Genomic DNA, 21,117 nt, shown 5'->3' with positions numbered 1-21,117 from the left:
TTGGCATTCTCAGGCTCATTCAGTATGTAAGAAGGCCACTTCGCCCATTGTTCCCATTCTGGCTCTTTGTCAGAGCTCTCAAGTTAATCCTGCTCACCGTTTCTTCCTTCCGGCCCTGCAGACATGTCCCTGTTAGAGCACAGCCCCAGTTGCCTCTTGAATGTGACTGTTGACCCCGCTTCCAACACCCTGTCAGAAATAAATGCAAAGTCACAACATGTAGCAGAGCTACATGCAGAGCTTCTCATTTTTCACTTCATTTCTTCGCTCCGTGGCAACAGGAGATCACAAACACGAGGAAGTCCGCAGGCGCTGGAAGTCCAAAGCAACGCACACAAACTGCTGGGGCAGCTCAGCAGGTCAGGCAGCATCTTTGTTGAAGGGTAAACAGTTGATGTTTTGGGCTGAGTTATTTTCCCTCTCAACCCCATTCTCCTGTCTTCTCCCCTTAATCCTTGATGTGAATCACTTTCAGGGAATTACACTCCTGCTTCGCATGGAGTACCGTTCGCAGAGTGGCTTGTGTCTCTCAGAGAGAGCAGATTATTAGCAGTTGAATTCTGGATTGGACTGGAGGTTTCAGAAGCTACCAATGGCCTGAAGTGTCCTGAGTGAGTGACTCACCCAAAATTCCCATGCAGTTGGAGCACAGACTCCTGGGATTGTGTACATGATTCAATAGTTCGTGTGATGGCTGGTTGCTTCAAGAGAACTGCGAGACGTTGCTGGAGTTCTTTTGAAGAAATAATGGTTGGTTGGTTGGCAGCTGTCTGTCTGGAAGGACAATGGGTGATCATCATCACAAGCCTGGGCAGGATATGGAGATCCTGAGATGCCCAGTCGTCAAGATCTCCCTCTCGGCCTCGCCATTGTAGTCCAAAGGAAAGCCTGTGCAGCGATACGTCTGTCACCAGCTCGGCTGCAGGAGCTGCTGGAAGGAAGTTCAATGACGTCCAGCCGCCTTAGGAGCTCCACTCCGGATTTGCTGTTCTGGGTTTACTGCTTTAGCTTTCGTCTGTCCCGAGGCTGCCCACAAGGCAGTGGGGCTATTTACCCGTGGCTGGGGATCTGGTTCACGAGCACCAGGGTGTGTCTACAGGCCGATGGGCCAGCGTGCTACCTGTGCAGGGGCCAGACCTCCTCCCCAACGTCTGTAGTTCAGCCTGAGTCCACAAGGAGTTCAGTTTCCGTGTGTCGCCAGCGAGGAGGCTCTACATGGGGCTTGCTGTTGGAGAGGTTGTGTACTGGCAGGGAGAGACTCACACACTCTGCTCTCCTCGCAAGACTGCAAGCCAGTGGTGGAAGCTGAAAATGGGAGCGACAAGCACAACCCACAGCACTACTACACTAGTGTCACAACCACCATTTTGACACCAGAAATATTATGTGCTGCCAATATAGGGGAAACCAGCTAATGTACTATACAGGAGGTGCTTGATAAGGTGCTGCATGAAAGGTTTTGAGGAAAGGAAGTATTTTATCTGAGTAGTATATTGTTTGGTGAACGGGAAGCAGGCAGCAGGCACAGGATCGGAAAAGCTGTAGAGGGTTGTGGAGTCGACCAGATGCATCATGGGTACTGGCCTCCCCACCATCGAGGACATCTTCAAATGGCGATGCCTCAGGAGGGGGGCATCCATCTTGAAAGACCCTCACCCACCAGGAAATTCCCTCTTCTCCTTGATATCATCAGGGAGGAGGTACGGGAGCCTGAAGATGCACACTCAGTGTTTTAGGAACAGCTTCTTCCCCTAGACTGTCAAATTTCTGCCATGTCCTTGAGCATTCCCTCACTGTTTTGCCCTTTTTTACACTACTTGTTTTTAAATATATTTTTAATTGTAACTTAGAGTAATAAACCTGATTCTGACTCTAAATTACAAAGAAGGCACAGCAGTGGTTACATTTCTTTTAGAGTTTCACGAGGTTTGGTACATCACCCAAGCTTTAAGGCAGGAGTTGGTCGTTGCCTGATCAATCAGGGCATCAAAGGGTATGGCGAGAAGGCAGGTGTGTGGGGTTGAGTGGGATCCGGGAGCAGACTCGATGGGCTGAATGGCCTAATTCTGTTCCTACGTCTTACGGCCTTGTGGTTCTAGCAAATTTCCACAGACGTACCACAGAAAGCGTTCTGATTGCGTCAGCGTTTGGTGTAGTAACTCCAATGCACAGGACTGGGAAAGGCTGCAGAGGGTTGTAGCCTCAGCCAGTTCCTTCATGGGCGCTAGAGTCCCTACCATCGAGGACTGCTTCAAAAGGCAGCACCTCAAGAATGTAGCATCCATATTGAAAGGCCCTCAACGTACGGGATATGCCTTCTTGTTATTGGCACCATCAGGGAGGAGGTACAGGAGCCTGAAGACCCACACTCAAAGTTTTAGGAACAGCTCTCCCCCTCTGCCGTCAGATTTCTGAACAGACAATGAACACTACCTCATTATTCTGTTCTCTTTTTGCACTCATTATTTTATATTTCTCATTGCAACTTAAAGTAACTTTTTGTGTATTGCACAGCACTGCGGCCTCAAAACAACTAATTTCAGATATTTATTAAGGTTGTAGCCGAGGAAGGTAGTGGGGATAATCTCTTACTACCTACTAAATGCTCCCAATGGCGTGCACCTCAAATAGTCTCTGACAACCAAGACCAGCTCCTGGCCTTCACGTGTGGCTTCGCTACTAAACCCAGCAGAACTGTTTCTACTGCTGGAATAAGGGGCAAAGGGGGTTAAAACCAGTCGCTTTGGGCAGATGGGGCTCGTCAGCCGTGGCTGGCAGTTCATCTAGGAGAAGGAAAACTCTGATCTCAAACCTCCGCTGCCTTGTGGCTATATCTACTCATGGGAAAGGCTTCAGGAGTAAGCCCTGAGGGGAGATTCCAGAGCTGGAGTCCCTAAGGCAGTCCTGTGTTGAGTACAACACTGGCTGGCGACTCCTGCGATACTGCTGGTGCCGAACAGTATCGGTCTCTGTCGTTCCTTTGGGTTCATCAGCTGCGTGGAGAGGGGGAGCTTGCTACATGGGCAACAGCTCGCTCCCCATATTGCACTGCCCTGACTTGTGTATCTAAACAGATGGGTTGCAATATCCATGGTTGACCCGGACCAACAGAGGCCTGAGGATATCAGTGATTAAAAACCTGATTCTGATTCTGTCATACCGCCTAGAAACAAGTTCGTTGGCCCATCTGATCCTTGCAGACCAAGATCCCTATCTAAACTAATCCCACTTGCCTGTGTTTGGCCCGTCTCCCTCCAAACCTTCCCTATCCGTGTACCTGTCCAAGTACCTTTTAAAATGCTGTCGACAAAGGAGTCTTGATCGCCTCCCCTGGCAACACAGGTCTTGATTAGCCAGGGCATCAAAGGGTATTAAGAGAAGGCAGGGGAGTGGGGATGACTGGAAGAATTGGATCAGCCCATGATTGAATGGTGGAGCAGACTCGATAGGCCGAATGGCCAGCTTCTGCTCCTATATCTTATGGTCTTAAGTCGCTCTACAGAAGGTAAAATTGCCTGGGGACTACTTAGATCAAATTTTACAGACCTCCATCTTTCTCCTTGCAAGTGGGACGTGTGGGTAAAGTTGTGTGTTTTATCTACGGGTTATAGTTGAGCAGAGGTGTACAAAGGACTGGCAGGCTTGATTCTCCTCTATATGTGTAAAGTGCATGGAAGACTACTTTAATCAATTTGTTGGCTCTAAGTGCAGCAAGAGCATGGTTACCATAGCAGGGATTGACGTCAGCCCCTCGGTGGAAAACAGATTTATGTTTTTTATATTATCACTCTCCACAAGCTTGCCTGAAAGCAGGAGGGAGCAGGGAACTGAGAATCATGTTCTAATGGCGTCAGGTGGAGGGCAATGCACTCGATTCATTGATCGTGAAATCTCCGCACACCCTTAACCTGTCATTGACATCGAAGACTTTGAGGTTAAAGCCCAGATCAACGAAAGAGTGAGAGGTCAGCAGGGACCAGAGGGCTCCAGGTCAAGGGCTTGAGTCCAGAACAGAAGCTGCCAGCACTCTCTCATCCAAAGGTTTTGCCATCATGCAGAAATCACGTTGAGGATCGGTTGAATTTTGAGGGATATCAGACCAGTTGTCCCTGGCAGATTCCTCTTTAATGGCTCCAGCCTTGTGCCAGGTCCAGATGAAGTGTGCAGTGAGACTGTGAGGAAGGACAGGCAGGTGATACGGCAAAGTCGCAAATGTCATTCCACCTCGTAAGGAGGGAGGGAGGCAGACAAAAGGAAATTATAGGCCAGTCAGCCTGACTTAAGTGCTTGAAAAGACATTGGAGTCCATTATTAAGGATGAGGTTTTGGGGTACTTGGAGGCACATGATAAAATTGTGCAAACTATGGAAAGGGTGCAGAGGAGATTTACAAGGATGTTGCCTGGATTGGGGAGCATGCCTTATGAGAATAGGTTGAGTGAGCTCGGCCTTTTCTCCTTGGAGTGACGGAGAATGAGAGGTGACCTGACAGAGGTGTATAAGAAGATGAGAGGGATTGATCATGTGGATAGTCAGAGGCTTTTTCCCCAAAGCTGAAATGGCTAACACAAAAGGGCACAGTTTTAAGATGCTTGGAAGTAGGTACAGAGGAGATGTCGGGTAAGTTTTTTTATGCAGAGAGTGGTGAGTGCATGGGATGGGCTGCCAGCGACGGTGTGGAGGTGGATATGACAGGGTCTTTTAAGAGACTCTGGACAGGTACATGGAGCTCAGAAAAACAGGGCTATAGGTAACCCTAGGTAATTTCTAAAGTAAGTACATGTTCAGCACAGCATTGTGGGCCGAAGGGCCTGTATTGCATTGTAGGTTTTCTATGTTTCTAGGCCAAAGTCAGCATAGTTTTCTAAAGGGGAAATTATGCCTGACAAATATGTTGGAACTCTTTGAGGAAACAACAGGCAGGATGGACAAACAATATTCAGCGGATGTTGTTTACTTGGATTTTCAGAAGGCCTTTGACAAGGTGCCGCACATGAGACTGTTTAAGAAGATAAGAACCCGTGGTATTACAGGAAGACACTAGCATAGATAGATGATTGGCTGACTGGCAGGTGGCAGAGCGTGGGAATAAAGGGGCCTTATCCGGAGTTGGCTGCTGGTGACTAGTGGTGTTCTGTAGGGACTGCTTCTTTTTGCTTTGTCTGTTAATGGTTTGGATGAAGGAATTGATGGCTTTGTGGCCAAGTTTGCAGGCGATACGGAGATGGGTGGAGAGACAGCTGGGACACGTGATGAGGATGCCCCCATGTCGGCTACCCCTGCAGAGTGTTATACGGCCAGCTACGTGATGGTCGACGCTCAGCTGGAGGGCCGAAGAAGCGCTATAAGGATCAGATGAAGAATGCTTTAAGGAAGTGCAAGGTCAGACCTGAGGACCTGGAGGATGTTGCTGCTGACCGTACCAGTTGGCGACAGCTGTGTAGGGATGGGGTTCGTATTCTGAAGATGGAAAGAACAACCAGAAGACAGCAGAGGAGAGCCAGGAGAAACGCAGCCATGGTTACCACCACTACCACATACACACGTCCCACCTGCAATAGAGCTTTTGGGTCCAGTATAGGGCTGTATAGTCATCAAAGATCTCACCGTTAAAGGAGTGGACGTAGTCATCGGATTTTGATGGACAACCGAAGAAGACTGAGGAAGCAGGGCTTTTGCAGAAGGACTTAGGTTGAAGAATGAGCAACAGAGTTACAGATAATGTAAGGAAATGCATGCTCATGCACTTTGGCCATAGGAATAAAGGTGGACTATTTTCTAAATGAGGAGAAATTCAAAAATCAGAGCTGGGAGACCTCGTGCAGAGTTCTATAAAGGTTAACTTGCAGGTTGAGTCGATGGTAAGGAAGGCAAAATCAGTGTTGGCATTCATTTAGGGAGGATGTGACGCTGAGGCTTCGTGAGGCTTTGGTCAGACTGCACAGAGTTTTGCCAGCAGGTTTGGGCCCCTTATCTAAGAAACGATGTGCTGGCATTGGAGAGGGTCCAGAGAAGGTTCACGAGAATAATCCCAGCAATGAAAGGGTTAACATACGAGGAGCATTTGATGGCTCTGAGCCTGTGCTCGCTGGGGTTTAGAAGAATGAATGGGGATACATTGAAACCTATCAAATAATGATGAGGATGTTTCTTATAGTGGGGCAGTCAAGGGCCTGAGGGCACAGACTAAGTTGAGGCTTGTCTATTTAGAACAGAAATATGGAGGAATGCCTTTAGCCACAGGCTGGTGAATCTGTGGAATTCATTGCACAGACAGTAGTGAAGGCCAAGTCGTTGAGTATATTTAAAGCAGAGTTGATAGGTTCTTGATTAGTCAGGGCATCAAATGCTGCGGGGAGAAGGGGTTGAGAGGGATAATAAATCAGCCATGATGGAATGGTTCATTCTGCACTTCTGTCTTATGGCCTTTGGCATCTACTGAAAAATGCTGCTGTTAACTTTTATTGGAACTGCCTCATCCTGAAGTGATCCAATGCGGGTCAGTGTGATACTGTTACAGTGCCACTGGCCCAAGTTTAGTTCTGCCGCTCTCTGTACGGACTTCATACATTATCCCCATGGCTACATGGGTTTCCTCGGGCTGTGCCAGTTTCCTCCCACATTCACAGACAAATGAGTCAGTAGGTTAGTTAGTCACATGGGGATAATTGGGCAGTACGGGTTCATTGGACTGGTAGGGCCTGTTATCGGGGTGCAGCTAAATTTAGATAAAATTCATATGTGATCCTAAGCCACCTTGAACGAAGTTGGTCCGGAAGTAGGGATTTGACCCGAAACATCGACTATCCCTTTCCTCCTACAGCTGCTGCTGGACCCGCTGAGTTACTCCACATGATATGTATTTGTTGCTCTGGATTCCTGCGTCTGCTGAAAATGCCGTGGTCTCTCCACTAGGGGGTGCTGTTGGTGCCCAGTTCAAGTCGACTGGGTGCTCGGTTGTTCCAAGTTAGCCACAGCACCATTTTCACACCAGTACTGCTCTGCGGCCAGTGCTGGCAATGGAGGGGGAATTGATTTCACTGGTCTTGCCGCGTAACTTTTCACATCACAGTTAAAAGAGGGAGAGAGTCTTCTTAAGTGGGGATCTTTTAGCGTGCGATGGTGGAGGTAGGGGGGCTGGTGTTTACCTTTTGAATATTCTGGATGTGAAAATATGTGCATAGAACATGGAGGAGTACTGCATAGTACAGGCCCTTCAGCCCAAGATGTTGTGCTGACCCCTTCATCTACTCCAAGATCAATCTGACTCTTCCCTCCTACATTGCCCTCCATTCTCCAAAAAAAGGTAGTGAGATAATGAACCCATGAACACTACCTCACCCATTTTACACTAATTATTTAATTTACCTGTTTAAATCCTGCCTACAAACCTGCTGCAATTCTTTGAGGAAATTACAAGCAGGGTAGACAAAGGAGATGGGTGTACTTGGATTTTCGGAAAGCCTTTGACAAGGTGCCGCACAGGAGGTTGCTTTGCAAGATAAGAGCCCATGGAATTAGACGGAAGTTGCTAGCATGGGTGGAGCATTGGCTGGTCGGCAGAAAGCAGAGAGTGGGAATAAAGGGATCCTACTCTGGCTGGCTCCAGTTACCAGTCGAGTTCCACAGGGGTTGGTGATGGGACCGCTGCACAGCACAGTAGCAGTCCCCTCCAGCCCAAGGAGTAGACTGATTTGAGGGTATTTTCTTGGATAGGACAGCTTTCCAGCAAAGGTGGCTGCCAGTGATGTAACTGTACTGGAATTGCTTAGCTTGAAGCATAGCTACAGTGCCTACAAAAAGTATTCACCCCCCACCCCGCCCCCCCCCCGGAAGTTTTATTGTTTTATAAAAGTGAATCACAGTGGATTTAATTTGGCTTTTTTGACACTGATCAACAGAAAAAAAGACTCATTTCTGTCAAAGTGAAAACAGATCTCCACAAAGTGATCTTGATAGAGGTGTATAAGGTAAGGGGCACAGTTTGAGTGGAGAGCCAGAGACTTTTTTCTCAGGACTGGAATGGCTATTACGAGGGGCATAATTTTAAGGTGATTGGAGGAAAGTATAGGGGGGGATAGTCAGAGTCATAATCATAGTCATACTTTATTGATCCCGGGGGGAAATTGGTTTTCGTTACAGTTGCACCATAAATAATTAGATAGTAATAAAACCATAAATAATTAAATAGTAATATGTAAATTATGCCAGGAAATAAGTCCAGGACCAGCCTATTAGCTCAAGGTGTCTGACCCTCCAAGGGAGGAGTTGTAAAGTTTGATGGCCACAGGCAGGAATGACTTCCTATGACGCTCTGTGTTGCATCTCGGTGGAATGAGTCTCTGGCTGAATGTACTGCTGTGCCTAACCAGTACATTATGTAGTGGATGGGAGACATTGTCCAAGATGGCATGCAACTTGGACAGCATCCTCTTTTCAGACACCACTGTCAGAGAGTCCAGTTCCATCCCCACAACATCACTGGCCTTACGGATGTCATTGCCATTGTCATTTACACAGAAAGTGGTGGGTGTGTGGACGTCATTGCCAGGGTCGATGGTAGATGCAGGTACACTGGGGACATTTAAGATGGGCATGTGGATGAAAGAAAAATGGTGGGTTGTGAAGGCAGGAAGGGTTAGATTCATCTGGGAGTAGGTTAGGAGATCAGCACAACATCGTGGGCCAAAGGGCCTAAACTGTGCTGTGGTGTTCTAAGTCAGTGATTCTCAACATGGGCCGTATGCCTCCTCCCCCCTCCCCCATGGGCCTCTGCTGGACTTTGTTGGGGCCCAAGTGAAAAACAGAAACTGGGGAACACAGGAGTTTCTGAATGGGCCATGATAAGTTTACTGTTTTAATGAAATATTACAAAAACATTTAAGTAAAAAGAGAGATTAATGCATGTAATTGGAACCCAGACTGAACTGAATGGGAAAATATGCTAGATGAAACAAATGAGACAGCAAAACAGCTCAACCTGTTTGTGTTGGGCAGGGAGGGTGTGGCATGTAAATCATTATCTCTGCACAAATCACTGTGTCAGCTTCACCAAATGCACCTCACGATAACCTTTTCAACAATTTTGTGAGTAAAGCAGAAGATTTTGAGTGGGTGCTAATGTATGAATGGCATGCAAATTTTCTCACTGTACCCTGTACATTTGACAATAATCACTTTATCCCAGAGTACCTGCATTTAAGACCCAGCTGGTGGCAAAGTGGCACCAGTGCTGCATTTCAGTCCCGAGTTCGAATCCAGCCAGCTCGCCTGCACGCTTTCCATCCGTGCCGGGTTACGAGCTGGTGATCTCTTTGGAAACTCACCCGGCGGAAGGCAATGGCAAACCGCTGCTGTAACTTGCCTCGTACGCGGTTTCCCACTACGTCAGAGAGGTGTGGACGGAAATCGTCCGCTAACCAGAGAAACGCCAAACGCGACGTACTTTTCCTTTTTACCTGCATTTAACTGGCGGAGGCAGAGTGTAGCTGCAGCTGTCTGCCAGCAGAGGGGGCGCTTGTGCGTCAGTTCCCTGGCCTCTTCCACCCACGCACGCGGAATCAGCTGCCTGCGATTAGGCAGGGGATGCATAAATAACGTGGCCAAATAACCTCCCAAGATAGCAACAAGAATTGGACATGTCCATAAGTGCTTCTAACATGTCCTGGATGAAGGGCTTCGGGGAAGAGGCTATCAGTTGCAAATATTTGACCAATGCTTTGCTGCTGATCTTTCAAAATTGGCGCCTTCAGCCAGCCGTGCCTGAAGCAAGAGCAAGGGGTCGGCAGCTTGTACTGTGGGAAATCAGTGCACATCCTCCCCTGACCTCTCTCACTGACAAAGCTTACCTGGGCACCGTAGTCTGCATGGATACATTGATTTGAAGAGCCCGTGTTACTTTATGACACTGTGACTTGTTTCCTGGGACTTCTGATGTCAGGGGTACCTCCATAAAACCAGACAACACAGGAGCAGAATTAGGACATTTAGCCTTTCCCCCCCACCCGTAACCTTTGACGCCCATGCTAATCAAGAACCTATCAACCTCCCCTTGACTTGGCTGCTACAGTTGTCTGTGGCAATGAATTCCACAGATTCACCACAATCTGTCTGAAACAGGGGTCACCTAGCTGAAGTCCACAGGCTCCTCTGTTAATGGGAGTTTGGGAACCCCTGTGTTAAAGAAATTCCTCCTCATCCTTCATCCGAGGCTGTGTCCTCTGGTCCTAGACTCTCCCTCTTCACATCCACTCTATCTAGGCCTTTCAATATTCAGCAGGTTTCAATGAGATCCCCCCTCATTCTTCCAAACTCCAATGAGTATAGTCCCTCAGCCATCAGACACTCCCCATTAGGGTTGCCAACTTTCTTACTCCCAAATAAGGGACAAAAGTAGCAGTCAAATACGGGACACTTGTGTTTACCCGGAGAAAGACTACCATGACCATGAAGCCTTGCGTGGGCACCTGTGTGCACATGCGTGACGTGCACATACATGACGTGCACATACATGATGGGCACATACGTGACGTGCACATGCGTGACGTGCACATACGTGACGGGTGCATGCATGTACGTGTTGGTTTTTTTCTACAACTCGGTTTTGGCTTAATCTTCCCAATCCTGGTGAGTGAAACTACACTGTACATACATTATTTCTATTTTATATAGGCTGTGTATTTATCATATCACTCCTGCTTTTACTACAAACGTTTGTATATGTTAGTGTTATAGGTTTTATGTGTTATTTGGTAGGTTATTTTTTGGGTCTGGGAATGCTCAAAAATTTTTCCCAAATAAATAAATGGTAACTGCTTCTTCGCTTTACGCCATTTCCACTTACGAACGGTTTCATAGGAACACTCTACTTTGGCAGGGGAAATATGGGACAAGGGTGGTCCCATATGGGACAAACCAATTTAGCCCAATATATGGGACAGTTGGCAACCCTACTCCCCATACATTAAACTTCTGATCTGCAGGAACGATGTTCATCTTGTCCTAATGTCCAGCGGTGGTCTCGGTTCATCTCTGTTTGTTCCTTTCAGAGGCAGCTGCCGAGGAGACACTACAGTTTAGCGACAAGGCCCCCAGACCCCAGGATAGGGCGGAGCCACTTGTTCAGGTGAGTGACAGCTTATATTCCCGGCCTGCCTTGCACAACCAATCCTGATGCACGTTGAGGGTCACATGCTAAGCCTCCCTTCCGCTGGGCCTGCTGAATAACAGGACGAGAGCATGGGCGTTGTAGCTTCGTACGGTCGGAACCTGCTGGCCGATTAGTAAGACAAGCCTCCACGGAAAGGGAGAGAGACGCGGTGCAGTAAAACTCCACTCTCCCATCTCAGTTCTGCTGAACTGGAAACTTTCCAGATTATTGGATTTATTCCATTTAATACTCTAACGCACTTATAATTCACATTTTGGATGTTACATGGTTGTACAGTAAGTTGTACAGAAAAGCCTGGTAATGTTAAAGGGAACACAGGAAATGGAATCTGGTGAATTCCAACAGAACACTGAAACAGGGAATGGGAACAGGGTGTGGGAATCCCAGGTCCCACAGTGGTGAAGGAAACATGGGAGTCGGAAGTTCCGACTGTTGATGGGATCGTGGAAACCCTGGGTCCTGGTGTGTCAAGCAGAGCATGGGAAATTCCAGGTTCCTGGAATGCCGAGGGGAGCGAGCGAATCCTGCATCCCAGAGTATTGATAAAAGTGTGGGAATCCCATGACTTGGCGTGTGGAAACCCCGGGCCAGAAGACCAGGAATGGCTCCCCGACGAAGTGCTTTTGCACCTTTGACATCCCTGTTATAGAGTAGGCAGGGCCTCCGTTGAATACAAGGCCCAGCGACTCCTGTAGGGTTGTGCTTACTGAGGAATTCCCTGCAGCATCAGCGTCTCCTCGAGTGGGATTTGAACCCACTAACTTCAGGCTCTTTGGCAGGAGTGGAGTCAATTTAACAGGACTGGTTTAACAGGAGTGGAGTTGGTTTGACAGGGGTGGGACAATTCAACGGGGGCAGGGTCAGTTTGATGCGGGCGTGGTCAGTTTGACGGGGTGGAGTCAATTTGATGGGGGCGGGGTCAGTTTGACGGGGCGGGGTCAGTTTGATGGGAGCGGGGTCAGTTTGATGCGGGCGTGGTCAGTTTGACAGGAGTCGGTTTGACAAGGCGGGGTCAGTTTGACGGGGTGGAGTCAATTTGATGGGGGCGGGGTCAGTTTGACAAGGTGGGGTCAGTTTGATGGGAGCGGGGTCAGTTTGACAAGGTGGGGTCAGTTTGACGGGAGCGGGGTCAGTTTGACAAGGTGGGGTCAGTTTGATGGGAGCGGGGTCAGTTTGACAAGGTGGGGTCAGTTTGACGGGAGCGGGGTCAGTTTGACAAGGTGGGGTCAGTTTGATGGGAGCGGGGTCAGTTTGACAAGGTGGGGTCAGTTTGACGGGGCGGGGTCAGTTCGACGGGGCGGGGTCAGTTCGACGGGGTGGGGTCAGTTTGACAAGGTGGGGTCAGTTCAGCGGGGCGGGGTCAGTTCGACGGGGTGGGGTCAGTTTGACAAGGTGGGGTCAGTTCAGCGGGGCGGGGTCAGTTCGACGGGGTGGAGTCAATTTGATGGGGGCGGGGTCAGTTTGACAAGGTGGGGTCAGTTCGACGGGGTGGGGTCAGTTTGGCGGGGTGGGATCAGTTTGACAGGAGTTGGCTTGGCAGGGCTGGGGTCGGTTTGACAGGAATGGAGTCGGTTTAAGAGTCCCAGGGAGGCTGATCACATCTTACTGCAGGCTGAAATGAGTCCACATGAGAGAGGGAGGCAGCCCATGGAATTACAGGAGCCGTGTCCACCGCCCACAGCTGCTGTCACCTTTCAGCTGCCCCTTGTGTTAGCCATGAGAACAGCTGCAGGTCCAGAGTGTTTCCAATGGGAAATCTGTCTTTGAACCAACCAAAAGCACGGTGCCTTTCCCTGGCCAAACTCCCCCAGATGAGGAAGGAAAGAGGGCGAGTTTAAGAGGCATGTCTATAGACTGCAGACACATACTCGTGGCTGTTTCACCCAATGCCAGAGCAGCTGAAATGGCCGACAATACCAATTATATCAAACTGGGAATGGTGCCCATGTAATAAATGGTGTGTCGGCCAGCAGGTGAACACTCTGGGACCTGTTGTGCGGCCAAGGAGTCGTTCAGCTAAGTTCAGAGCTCTTCCTTCTGCTTCAAAGTAACGTGGTGGGGTTGCTTGTATCTCCCTGAGAGAGCAGATTACTGGGAATCAATATCGGGATGGGATTTGGCTTTCACTCAACAGCTACGATGCTCTGAAGTGTACTGAGTGAGTGACTCACTCATCCACAATTCACATGCAGTGGGAGTGTCCTGGAATGGTGGGCACGATTCACTGTGGGTATACTGTCCTCAGCAGAACTACGGGACATTGCAGTTCTTTTCAAGAAGTCACACAGTTCTGTGCAAAAGTCTTTGGCACATTGACAGTATATAACTAGGGTGCCTAAGACTTTTTGCACCGTACTGCATTTGTCAACGTGAGCAGAGAGCGAGTTTGCAAATCTGACAGGAGCAAACAATGTTGGGAATGGCGCGGGAGGGGTGTGGGACGTTTGACAGAGAAGGAGTGCCGCGGTGGGGTGAGGAGAGGGGCTGGTGTGCGAGGGTGAAGACAAACCCAGCCCCGAGACACCAGGCAGGGTCATTTGATTCCAAACGATTGGTTCATTGATCATTACAGAACGTCTCTCTGGTGCCTCCTACTCCCTCCCCTCGTCCCAACCATGATTCCCCTCTCCCTGTCCCCTTCCCACTCTCAGTCCACAATAAAGACTCACAGCAGAGTCAGGTTTATCATCATTCACATATGCCATGGAATTAGTTAGGCACTAGTGTGCTGAAGACTTTTGCACAGTACCATAGTCATTTAATGTATTGCCCTGTATTGGGGCCAGCCACTACATTGTCCTACAGGGGGAGTGGGGAGCACTGGAGCGACATCCTGTAAAAACCAATAAAGCAATAGTTTGGAATCAAATAACCTCGCCTGGTGTTTCTGGGCCGGGTGTCTCTGCATCCGCACCACCCCGCCCCTGGCACTCTTTCCCTGCCACCCGTCCCACACCCTTCCCGCAGCACTCCACACTCACCATTCCCAACATCCTTCGCTCCCGCCAGATTTACAAACTCGCTCTCCGCTCCACGTAGACAAATACAGTTCTGTGCAAAGTCTTAGGAGCCCTGGCTGCATATGTGTGTCTAAGACTTCTATGCTGTACGCTATGTGCTGCTGGTACAGAGGAAACCAGTGAGGGGACCTTACAGAAATTTCCAGGGGGCATTTGATGAGGAGCACTTGAGCGTTTGATGGTTAAAAAGAAAGGGTACTGGAGCATTTACACATTACCTTCTGTCATTTACTGGTCCATTTCAACCAGCCTGTTGCATCTGTGAGCTGAATCTACACAGAAAGGATAGACTGAAATCTTCATGTAGTTACAGATTTAGCTCCATTGTTCAGCTTTGGAGAGTCCGGCTTCACTGCTTCAAGTGGCTTCTGGATCCAAGGTTAGACAGACATCGTGGTCAGCATGGGCAAGTTGCGCTGAACGATCGGTTTCCACACGTTATGACTCTAGATCTGGCCTCTCTGCTTCCTTCGCTCTTTTTTTTAAAAAAGAGTTGTTGATGCAGGTTTGGTCTGAGAAATGCTCAACTGATCGAGCAGCATCTGTGGGGAGTGGAGTTAATGTTCCAGATCGACGACTTTACCACCAGTTCTGAAACATTCCCTCCATTTCCCTCTCCGCGGATGCTGCCTAACAGGCCGGGTGATTCCAGCATTTTCTGGCTTTGGGTTTTTGGCATCTGCGGCTTTCCACATCGGATCTATACAGCCGTCCCTTTTGGCCCTTCGAGGGACACGATCAAGCAGTGCTAGTCGCTAAAGCCGTCAAGTTGCACCCGGTTATCGCTTTATACAGGGTCCTCTTTGACTTCCTCATTAACCTATCCAAGTTCAAACCCAAAGTAAGTTATTTTCAAAGTGCCTACGGTGTATGTTACCATGTACACGAGAAGCTCTGCATATGTGGAAATCCATACATACCATGTGCCGTCTTAATGCTACTGTGAATGCCTGCAAGAAAATTAATCCCAGCATAGTGTTTGGTGACATATATGTGCCCTAATAATGAAATCTACTTTGAACTTTGAACTGAAGGTTCATTTTCTTGTGAGCATTTACAGGAACATGCTCACGTGTTCAAAGACTCGACAGGGAAGTGAAGAGGGAGACAATTCTCCAGGCCATTCTTTCTTTAGATTCTTTGCATCACCTTGGGTGCCCAGTTATTCCTGGACGTTGTTGTCTGTTGCATAGTTTGCTCCTGGAGACCGCAGGAACTTTTGTCAAAAGTTTGTTCTTCCACTTTCTTGTGTGCTCGGTATCAGATATCAGTCTCCAGACAGCCAGTCGGCTGGGAATAAAATGTCCTTGTGTTCGACCAGCCTCCATGGTTCATTTACGGTTTCTCGGACTCGGGTGTGTATTTACCGCTCAGTGCTCGTTGAAGCACAAGTACTCCATTGCCGGAGTCACTCGGCTGGCTTCCGTGGGGAATGACCATTCACTCGGTTATTTACATAACGTCAGGGCGCATGATTTTCCATTGAGGGGCCGTTTGTCAGTAAGGGATCAGCTAGTGGCTGACCTGGGCTACTGTCTGTGTGGAGTTTGCATGTACACCCTGTCACTGGTGAGGGTTTATTATTGGCATATGTGCCAAGACATAGTGAAAAGCTTGTTCATATAAATCAAATCATTACACAATGCATTGAGAATAAGGTAAAAGTAACTATTCAGAATGAAGTGTAAACGTTACTGAAAAAGTGCAGTGCTGGAAAATGATATTCGACTGTAAGAGCATAACCATCAGAATTAGAATCAGGTTTAATATCATCCAGCCATAGAAAAATACAGCACAGAAACAGGGCCTTTGGCCCATCTCGTCCATGCTGAAACCATTTAAGCTGCCTACTCTGATTGACCTGCACTTGGACCATGGCCCTCCATACCCCTACCATCCATGTACCTACCCAAACTTCCCTTAAATGTCGAAGTCAAGCTCATGTACACCACTTGTGCTGGCATCTCATTCCACACTCTCATGTCCCTCTGAATGAAGATGTCTCCCCTCATGTTCCCCTTAAACTTCTCAACTTTCACCCTTGACCTATGACCTCTGGTTGTAGTCCCACCCAACCTCAGTGGAAAATGCCTGTTTGCATTTACCCTGTCTATACCCCTCATAATTTTGTATACCTCTATCAAATCTCCCCTCAGTCTTCTACGTTCTAAGGAATAAAGTCCTAACCTATTCAATTCTTTCTTGTAACTCAGGTCCAATAGCAGACATCCCACCCTGCAAAACCTCATTTCAGGGAGGTAGCACCATCAATTTGCAGGAGACTTCCGGGAGAGGTGGGATGTCTGCAATAGAGTAGCTCATTAGCAGCTAGGCAGCTAGTTTAAATAGCATTAGCTATGCTAATGAACGAATGACAACTGTTAAACTCACCTCAACATGTCTTTTACAGTCTTAACCCACCATGGGCAATAGAAAAGTCACTGTTGCAAACAGTGCAGTGAGCAACACTGTCATTATTTTGACCCCTATTAGGCAGGGCTACACTTTAGTGTAGTCTGGGGTGACGTACATTTTATTTTTTTTGGAACACTCTGCCATGGCGCGCTCTCTCGCTTGCTTACTTGCTCTCTCGTGCTCTCTCTCATAGTCGCTCTCGCGCTCTCTCTTGCTTTCTCTCGCTTGCTCTCAAAAAAATTAATTTCAGTGATATTGTATATAATTTGCAGGCATCAGGGAGCCACTGTTAATATGTGGGAGACTCTCGGAACTTCCGGGAGAGGTGGGATGTCTGCAATAGACCTGGCAACGTCCTTGTAAACTTTCTCTGTATTCTTTCAACCTTATTTACATCTGTATGTAGGCAACCAAACCTACACACAATCCTCCAAATTATGCCTCACCAACATATTATGCAACTTCAGCATAAGATTTAGGAGCAGAATTAGGCCAAGGCTGACGAGCCCCATCTGCAACAGTACACTGTAATACATAATAAAAAAACTGTAAATTACAGTAAGAAGTAGATATATATACTTACAAAAGTTAAATTGAATAAGTAGTGGAAAAAGGGAGGGGAAAATGTAGTGAGATAGTGTTCATGAGTTCAATATCCATTCAGAAATCTGATAGCTGAGGGGAAGAAGCTGTTCCTGAATTGTTGAGTGTGTCCCTTTGGGCTCCTGTACCTCCTCCCTGATGGTGGCAATGAGAAGAGGGCACGTCTTGTGTGATTTGTGAGATGTGTGTCCTTAATGATGGATGCTGCCTTTTTGGGACATCGCTCCTTGAAGACGTCCTGGATGCTGTGGAGACTGGTGCCCATGATGCAGCTGGATGAGCTTATAACCTCCTGCAGCTTATTTCAATCGTGTGCAGTGCCCCCTCTCCCATACCAGACGGTGATGCAGCCAGTTAGAACGCTCTCCATGGTACATCTGTAGAAATTTGTGAGTGACTTTGGTGACAGACCAAATCTCCTCGAACTCCTAATGAAATATAGCCACAAGGTAAATCACAATATCACGAATCCATTACCAGTTCTTAAAGGCAGAAAATTTAGGTTTAAATGAGTAGAGCAATTATAATGGAAGTCATGAGTAGATCTGCAGGGAGAGCTTGTGATGAATCACCACGCTCCGGTGCCATGGTGATTGCATTTCCTCCCTCTCCCAAGATGTGCAGGTTGGTAGGTTTTTGCCTCGGGTATGAGTGCAGGTTATAGTGCGTAGGTAGGCAGGTGGTAGAATCAGGAGAGGAGGTGAAGGGGATGAGGGGCAAATAAAAGGGGATTAGTGCAAATCAGTGGTTAATGGTCAGCACAGATTTGCTGGGACGAACGGCCTACCTTTTCACAAAACGACTATGACAGCATCCTATACCCTCAACCTGGCCTAGTGATATGTCCACTAGAAGTGCCCTAGAACACCAGCCAATCAAATCAACTTTCACCTGGCCGCATGGTGTGCCGACAGCAACCTGGCCCTTAACACCCAGAAGACCAAGGAGATCATTGTGGACTTCAGGCATGCTAGGAACCACACTCACGTCCCCATCTACATACATGGAGCTGTAGTGGAGTGTGTATCAAGCTTCAAATTCCTTGGTGTCCACATTTCCGAGGATCTCACCTGGTCCCTGAACTCCTCCATCCTGATCAAAAAGGTGCAACAGCGCCTTTATTTCCTGCGGAGCATGAAGAAAGCTCACCTCTGCACCAGGATACCGATGGACTTTTACCACTGTACCATTGAGAGCATACTCACCATCTGCATCTCAGTGTGGTTTGGTGATTGTCCCGTATCGGACCGCGAAGCACTCCACCAGGAGGTGAAAACTGCCCAGCGGATTATCGGCACCCAATTGCCCACCATTGAGAACATTTACCATAAACGCTGCCTGGGCAGGGCGAAAAGCATTATCAAGGATGCATCTCACCCTAACCATGGACTTTTTACTCTCCTCCCATCCAGTAGGCACTACAGGAGCCTCCGCTCCCGCACCAGCAGGCACAGGAAAAGCTTCTTCCCTGAGGCTGTGACCCTGCTGAACCTCACATCACAGCGCTAAGCAATATTGCACCCATATTGTAATGTCTCATTACTTTTATATTTGTGTGCTGTAGCACTTACTTTTTATTCACAGTTATTTTGTAAATAACACTATTCTTTGCATTTCTGGTCACATGCTAACTGCATTTCCTTGGCTTTGTATCTGTACTCGGCACAATGACAATAAAGGTGAATCTAACCTAATCTATTGTCATTTAACGATATACAGGTATACTGTTTCTCCAGACCAGGGTGTAAAGCACAGTAGTACACATAACACACAATAACTTAGGAAGGTAAGAATAAAATTGACAAATGAATCAAACATAAATAAAATATTAACCAGTGACACCTCGAATGTGATGCAGGACATCTTGATTGCAGGACACTTTGAATGCGATGGTCTCCCCATTGTTGGATCCTGCAGTTTTTCCAATCCAAGTGTTCTTCGGAAGTCAAGAATGAAGTGTAAAGCTTGCTGCTTATGACCGTTTTGTGAAGTGTTACAAGAGCAAAGAAAGGCAAGAAGAAATGTCAAGAGAATAAAGAAAGGTCCAGACCAAAAAGTAGGCATGGCTGTCTCATTATCAGCAAATTGCAGTAGGAACAATCAACCCATAAATCGGATGGATTCAAGTCGTCTCACATCTGCTTCTGAAAGCAAAGAAGTTTCGAGAAAAATACAGAAGCAACTGTACCATAATTACTGGAAAATTCACTGAACAATTACATGTGTATGTATACAGAAGTCTTAGGTATACAGTGGCATGCAAAAGTTTGAGCACTCCGGTCAAAATTTCTGTTACTGTGAATAGCTAAGCGAGTAAAAGATGAACTGATTTCCAAAAGTTCTATTCAAAAGGTTCAAAGGAACACCTAAACAAGCCTGATGCATTTTGGAAACAAGTCCTGTGGACTGATGAAGTTAAAATAGAACTTTTCAGCCGCAAGGATCCACCCCCATGCTTAACAGTTGGAGAGGGGTTCTTTTCATGAAATTCTGCACCCTTTTTTCTCCAAACATACCTTTGCTCATTGCGGCCACCTTTTGGGCTTGTGTTGCAGCCAGTGGCACGAGGAACATTTACTGGTAGAGCGAAGAATGAATTCAATTAAACATCAGCAAATTCTGGAAGCAAACGTCACACTGTAAAAAAGCCGAAGATGAAAAGAGGATGGCTTCTACAACAGGATAATGATGCTAAATACACCTCAAAATCCACAATGGACTACCTCAAGAGGTGCAAGCTGAAGGTTTTGCCATGGCCCTCACAGTCCCCTGACCTAAACAGCATCGAGAATCTGTGGATAGACCTCAAAAGAGCAGTGCATGCAAGACGGCCCAAGAATCTCACAGAACTAGAAGCCTTTTGCAAGGAAGAATGGGCAAAGTCCTCCAAACAAGAATTGGAAGACTCTTAGCCGGCTACAAAAAGCATTTACAAGCTGTGATACTTGCCGAAGGGGGTGTTACTTAGTACTGATCATGCAGGGTGCCCAAACTTTTGCTTCGGGCCCTTTTCCTTTTTTGTTATTTTGGAACTGCAAAAGATGGAAATAAAAAAGTTCACTTGCTTAAAATATTAAAGAAATGTGTCATCTTTAACTTTATGCCTTTTGGAAATCAGTTCATCTTTTACTCGCTTAGCTATTCACAGTAACAGAAATTTTGACCGGGGTGCCCAAAATTTTGCACGCCACTGTAAATATAAAATATATATCTAGGATGCCCAAGACTTTTGCACAGAACTGTAGTAATTTTATGTATTGCATGGTACTGCTGCTGCAAAAAGAAACAAATGTCATGACGTGTGAGTGATGATAAACTTGTTTCTGATATGGGTCTCTACTGTGGACTGAGAGTGGGAAGGGGGCAGGGAGAGGGGAATCATGGTTGGGAAAAGGGGAAGGGAGCGGAGAGGGAGCAGGAAGCACTAGAGAGACATTTTGTAATGATCAAAAAACCAATTGTTTGGAATCAAATTGCCTTGTCTGGTGTCTCAGGGCTGGGTGTGTCTGCACCCGTGCCAGACCCCCGTCCCTGGCACTCCTTCTCTGCCACCTGTGCCACACCCCTCCCACGGTACTCCACCCTCACCAGTCCCAACATCTTTTGCTTCTGCTAGATTGACAAACTCGCTGTCCACTCCATGTTGACAAATACAGTACTGTACAAAAGTCTTAGGGACCCTAGCAAATATGTACATGATTATATAAAAATACAGGCAAGCATAGGAAAGTGAAACTGCAAGAAAAATAACAACTCTCCATTCTAATCCAACACCATCTATGAATAGTAAACAGAAGTATGGCTGAGGAGTGAGTGATCTATCCCCAATACCTCAGTGATTTTCTTCCCTCGGTGAATGTGATTAAATCACTTCACCTGGTCACAGTCATCGTGCTGATGTTGGAGACTG

At 47.4% G+C, this 21,117-nt stretch overlaps 1 protein-coding gene and 1 long non-coding RNA gene across 2 annotated transcripts in view; one reads left to right on the top strand and one right to left on the bottom strand.

The window, feature by feature from the left end:
* Window positions 1-21,117, top strand: part of LOC134359836 (adenylate kinase isoenzyme 1-like) — a 170,068-nt gene that overhangs the window by 83,961 nt on the left and 64,990 nt on the right. Inside the window, exon 8 of the mRNA XM_063073559.1 lies at window positions 11,048-11,124. Coding sequence (XP_062929629.1) covers window positions 11,048-11,124 — 77 coding nt within the window. The remainder of the gene's footprint in view (window positions 1-11,047; window positions 11,125-21,117) is intronic.
* The window catches only part of LOC134359837 (uncharacterized), a 35,190-nt gene continuing 30,086 nt past the window's right edge, over window positions 16,014-21,117 (bottom strand). Inside the window, exon 3 of the long non-coding RNA XR_010021214.1 lies at window positions 16,014-17,635. This is a non-coding gene — a long non-coding RNA (uncharacterized LOC134359837). The remainder of the gene's footprint in view (window positions 17,636-21,117) is intronic.

Source organism: Mobula hypostoma, chromosome 21 (genome assembly GCF_963921235.1).
Source record: "Mobula hypostoma chromosome 21, sMobHyp1.1, whole genome shotgun sequence".
Taxonomy (NCBI): Eukaryota; Metazoa; Chordata; class Chondrichthyes; order Myliobatiformes; family Myliobatidae; genus Mobula; species Mobula hypostoma.
The sequence above is the reverse complement of the archived record's forward strand: the minus strand, read 5'-3'. Positions and strand labels throughout refer to the sequence as shown.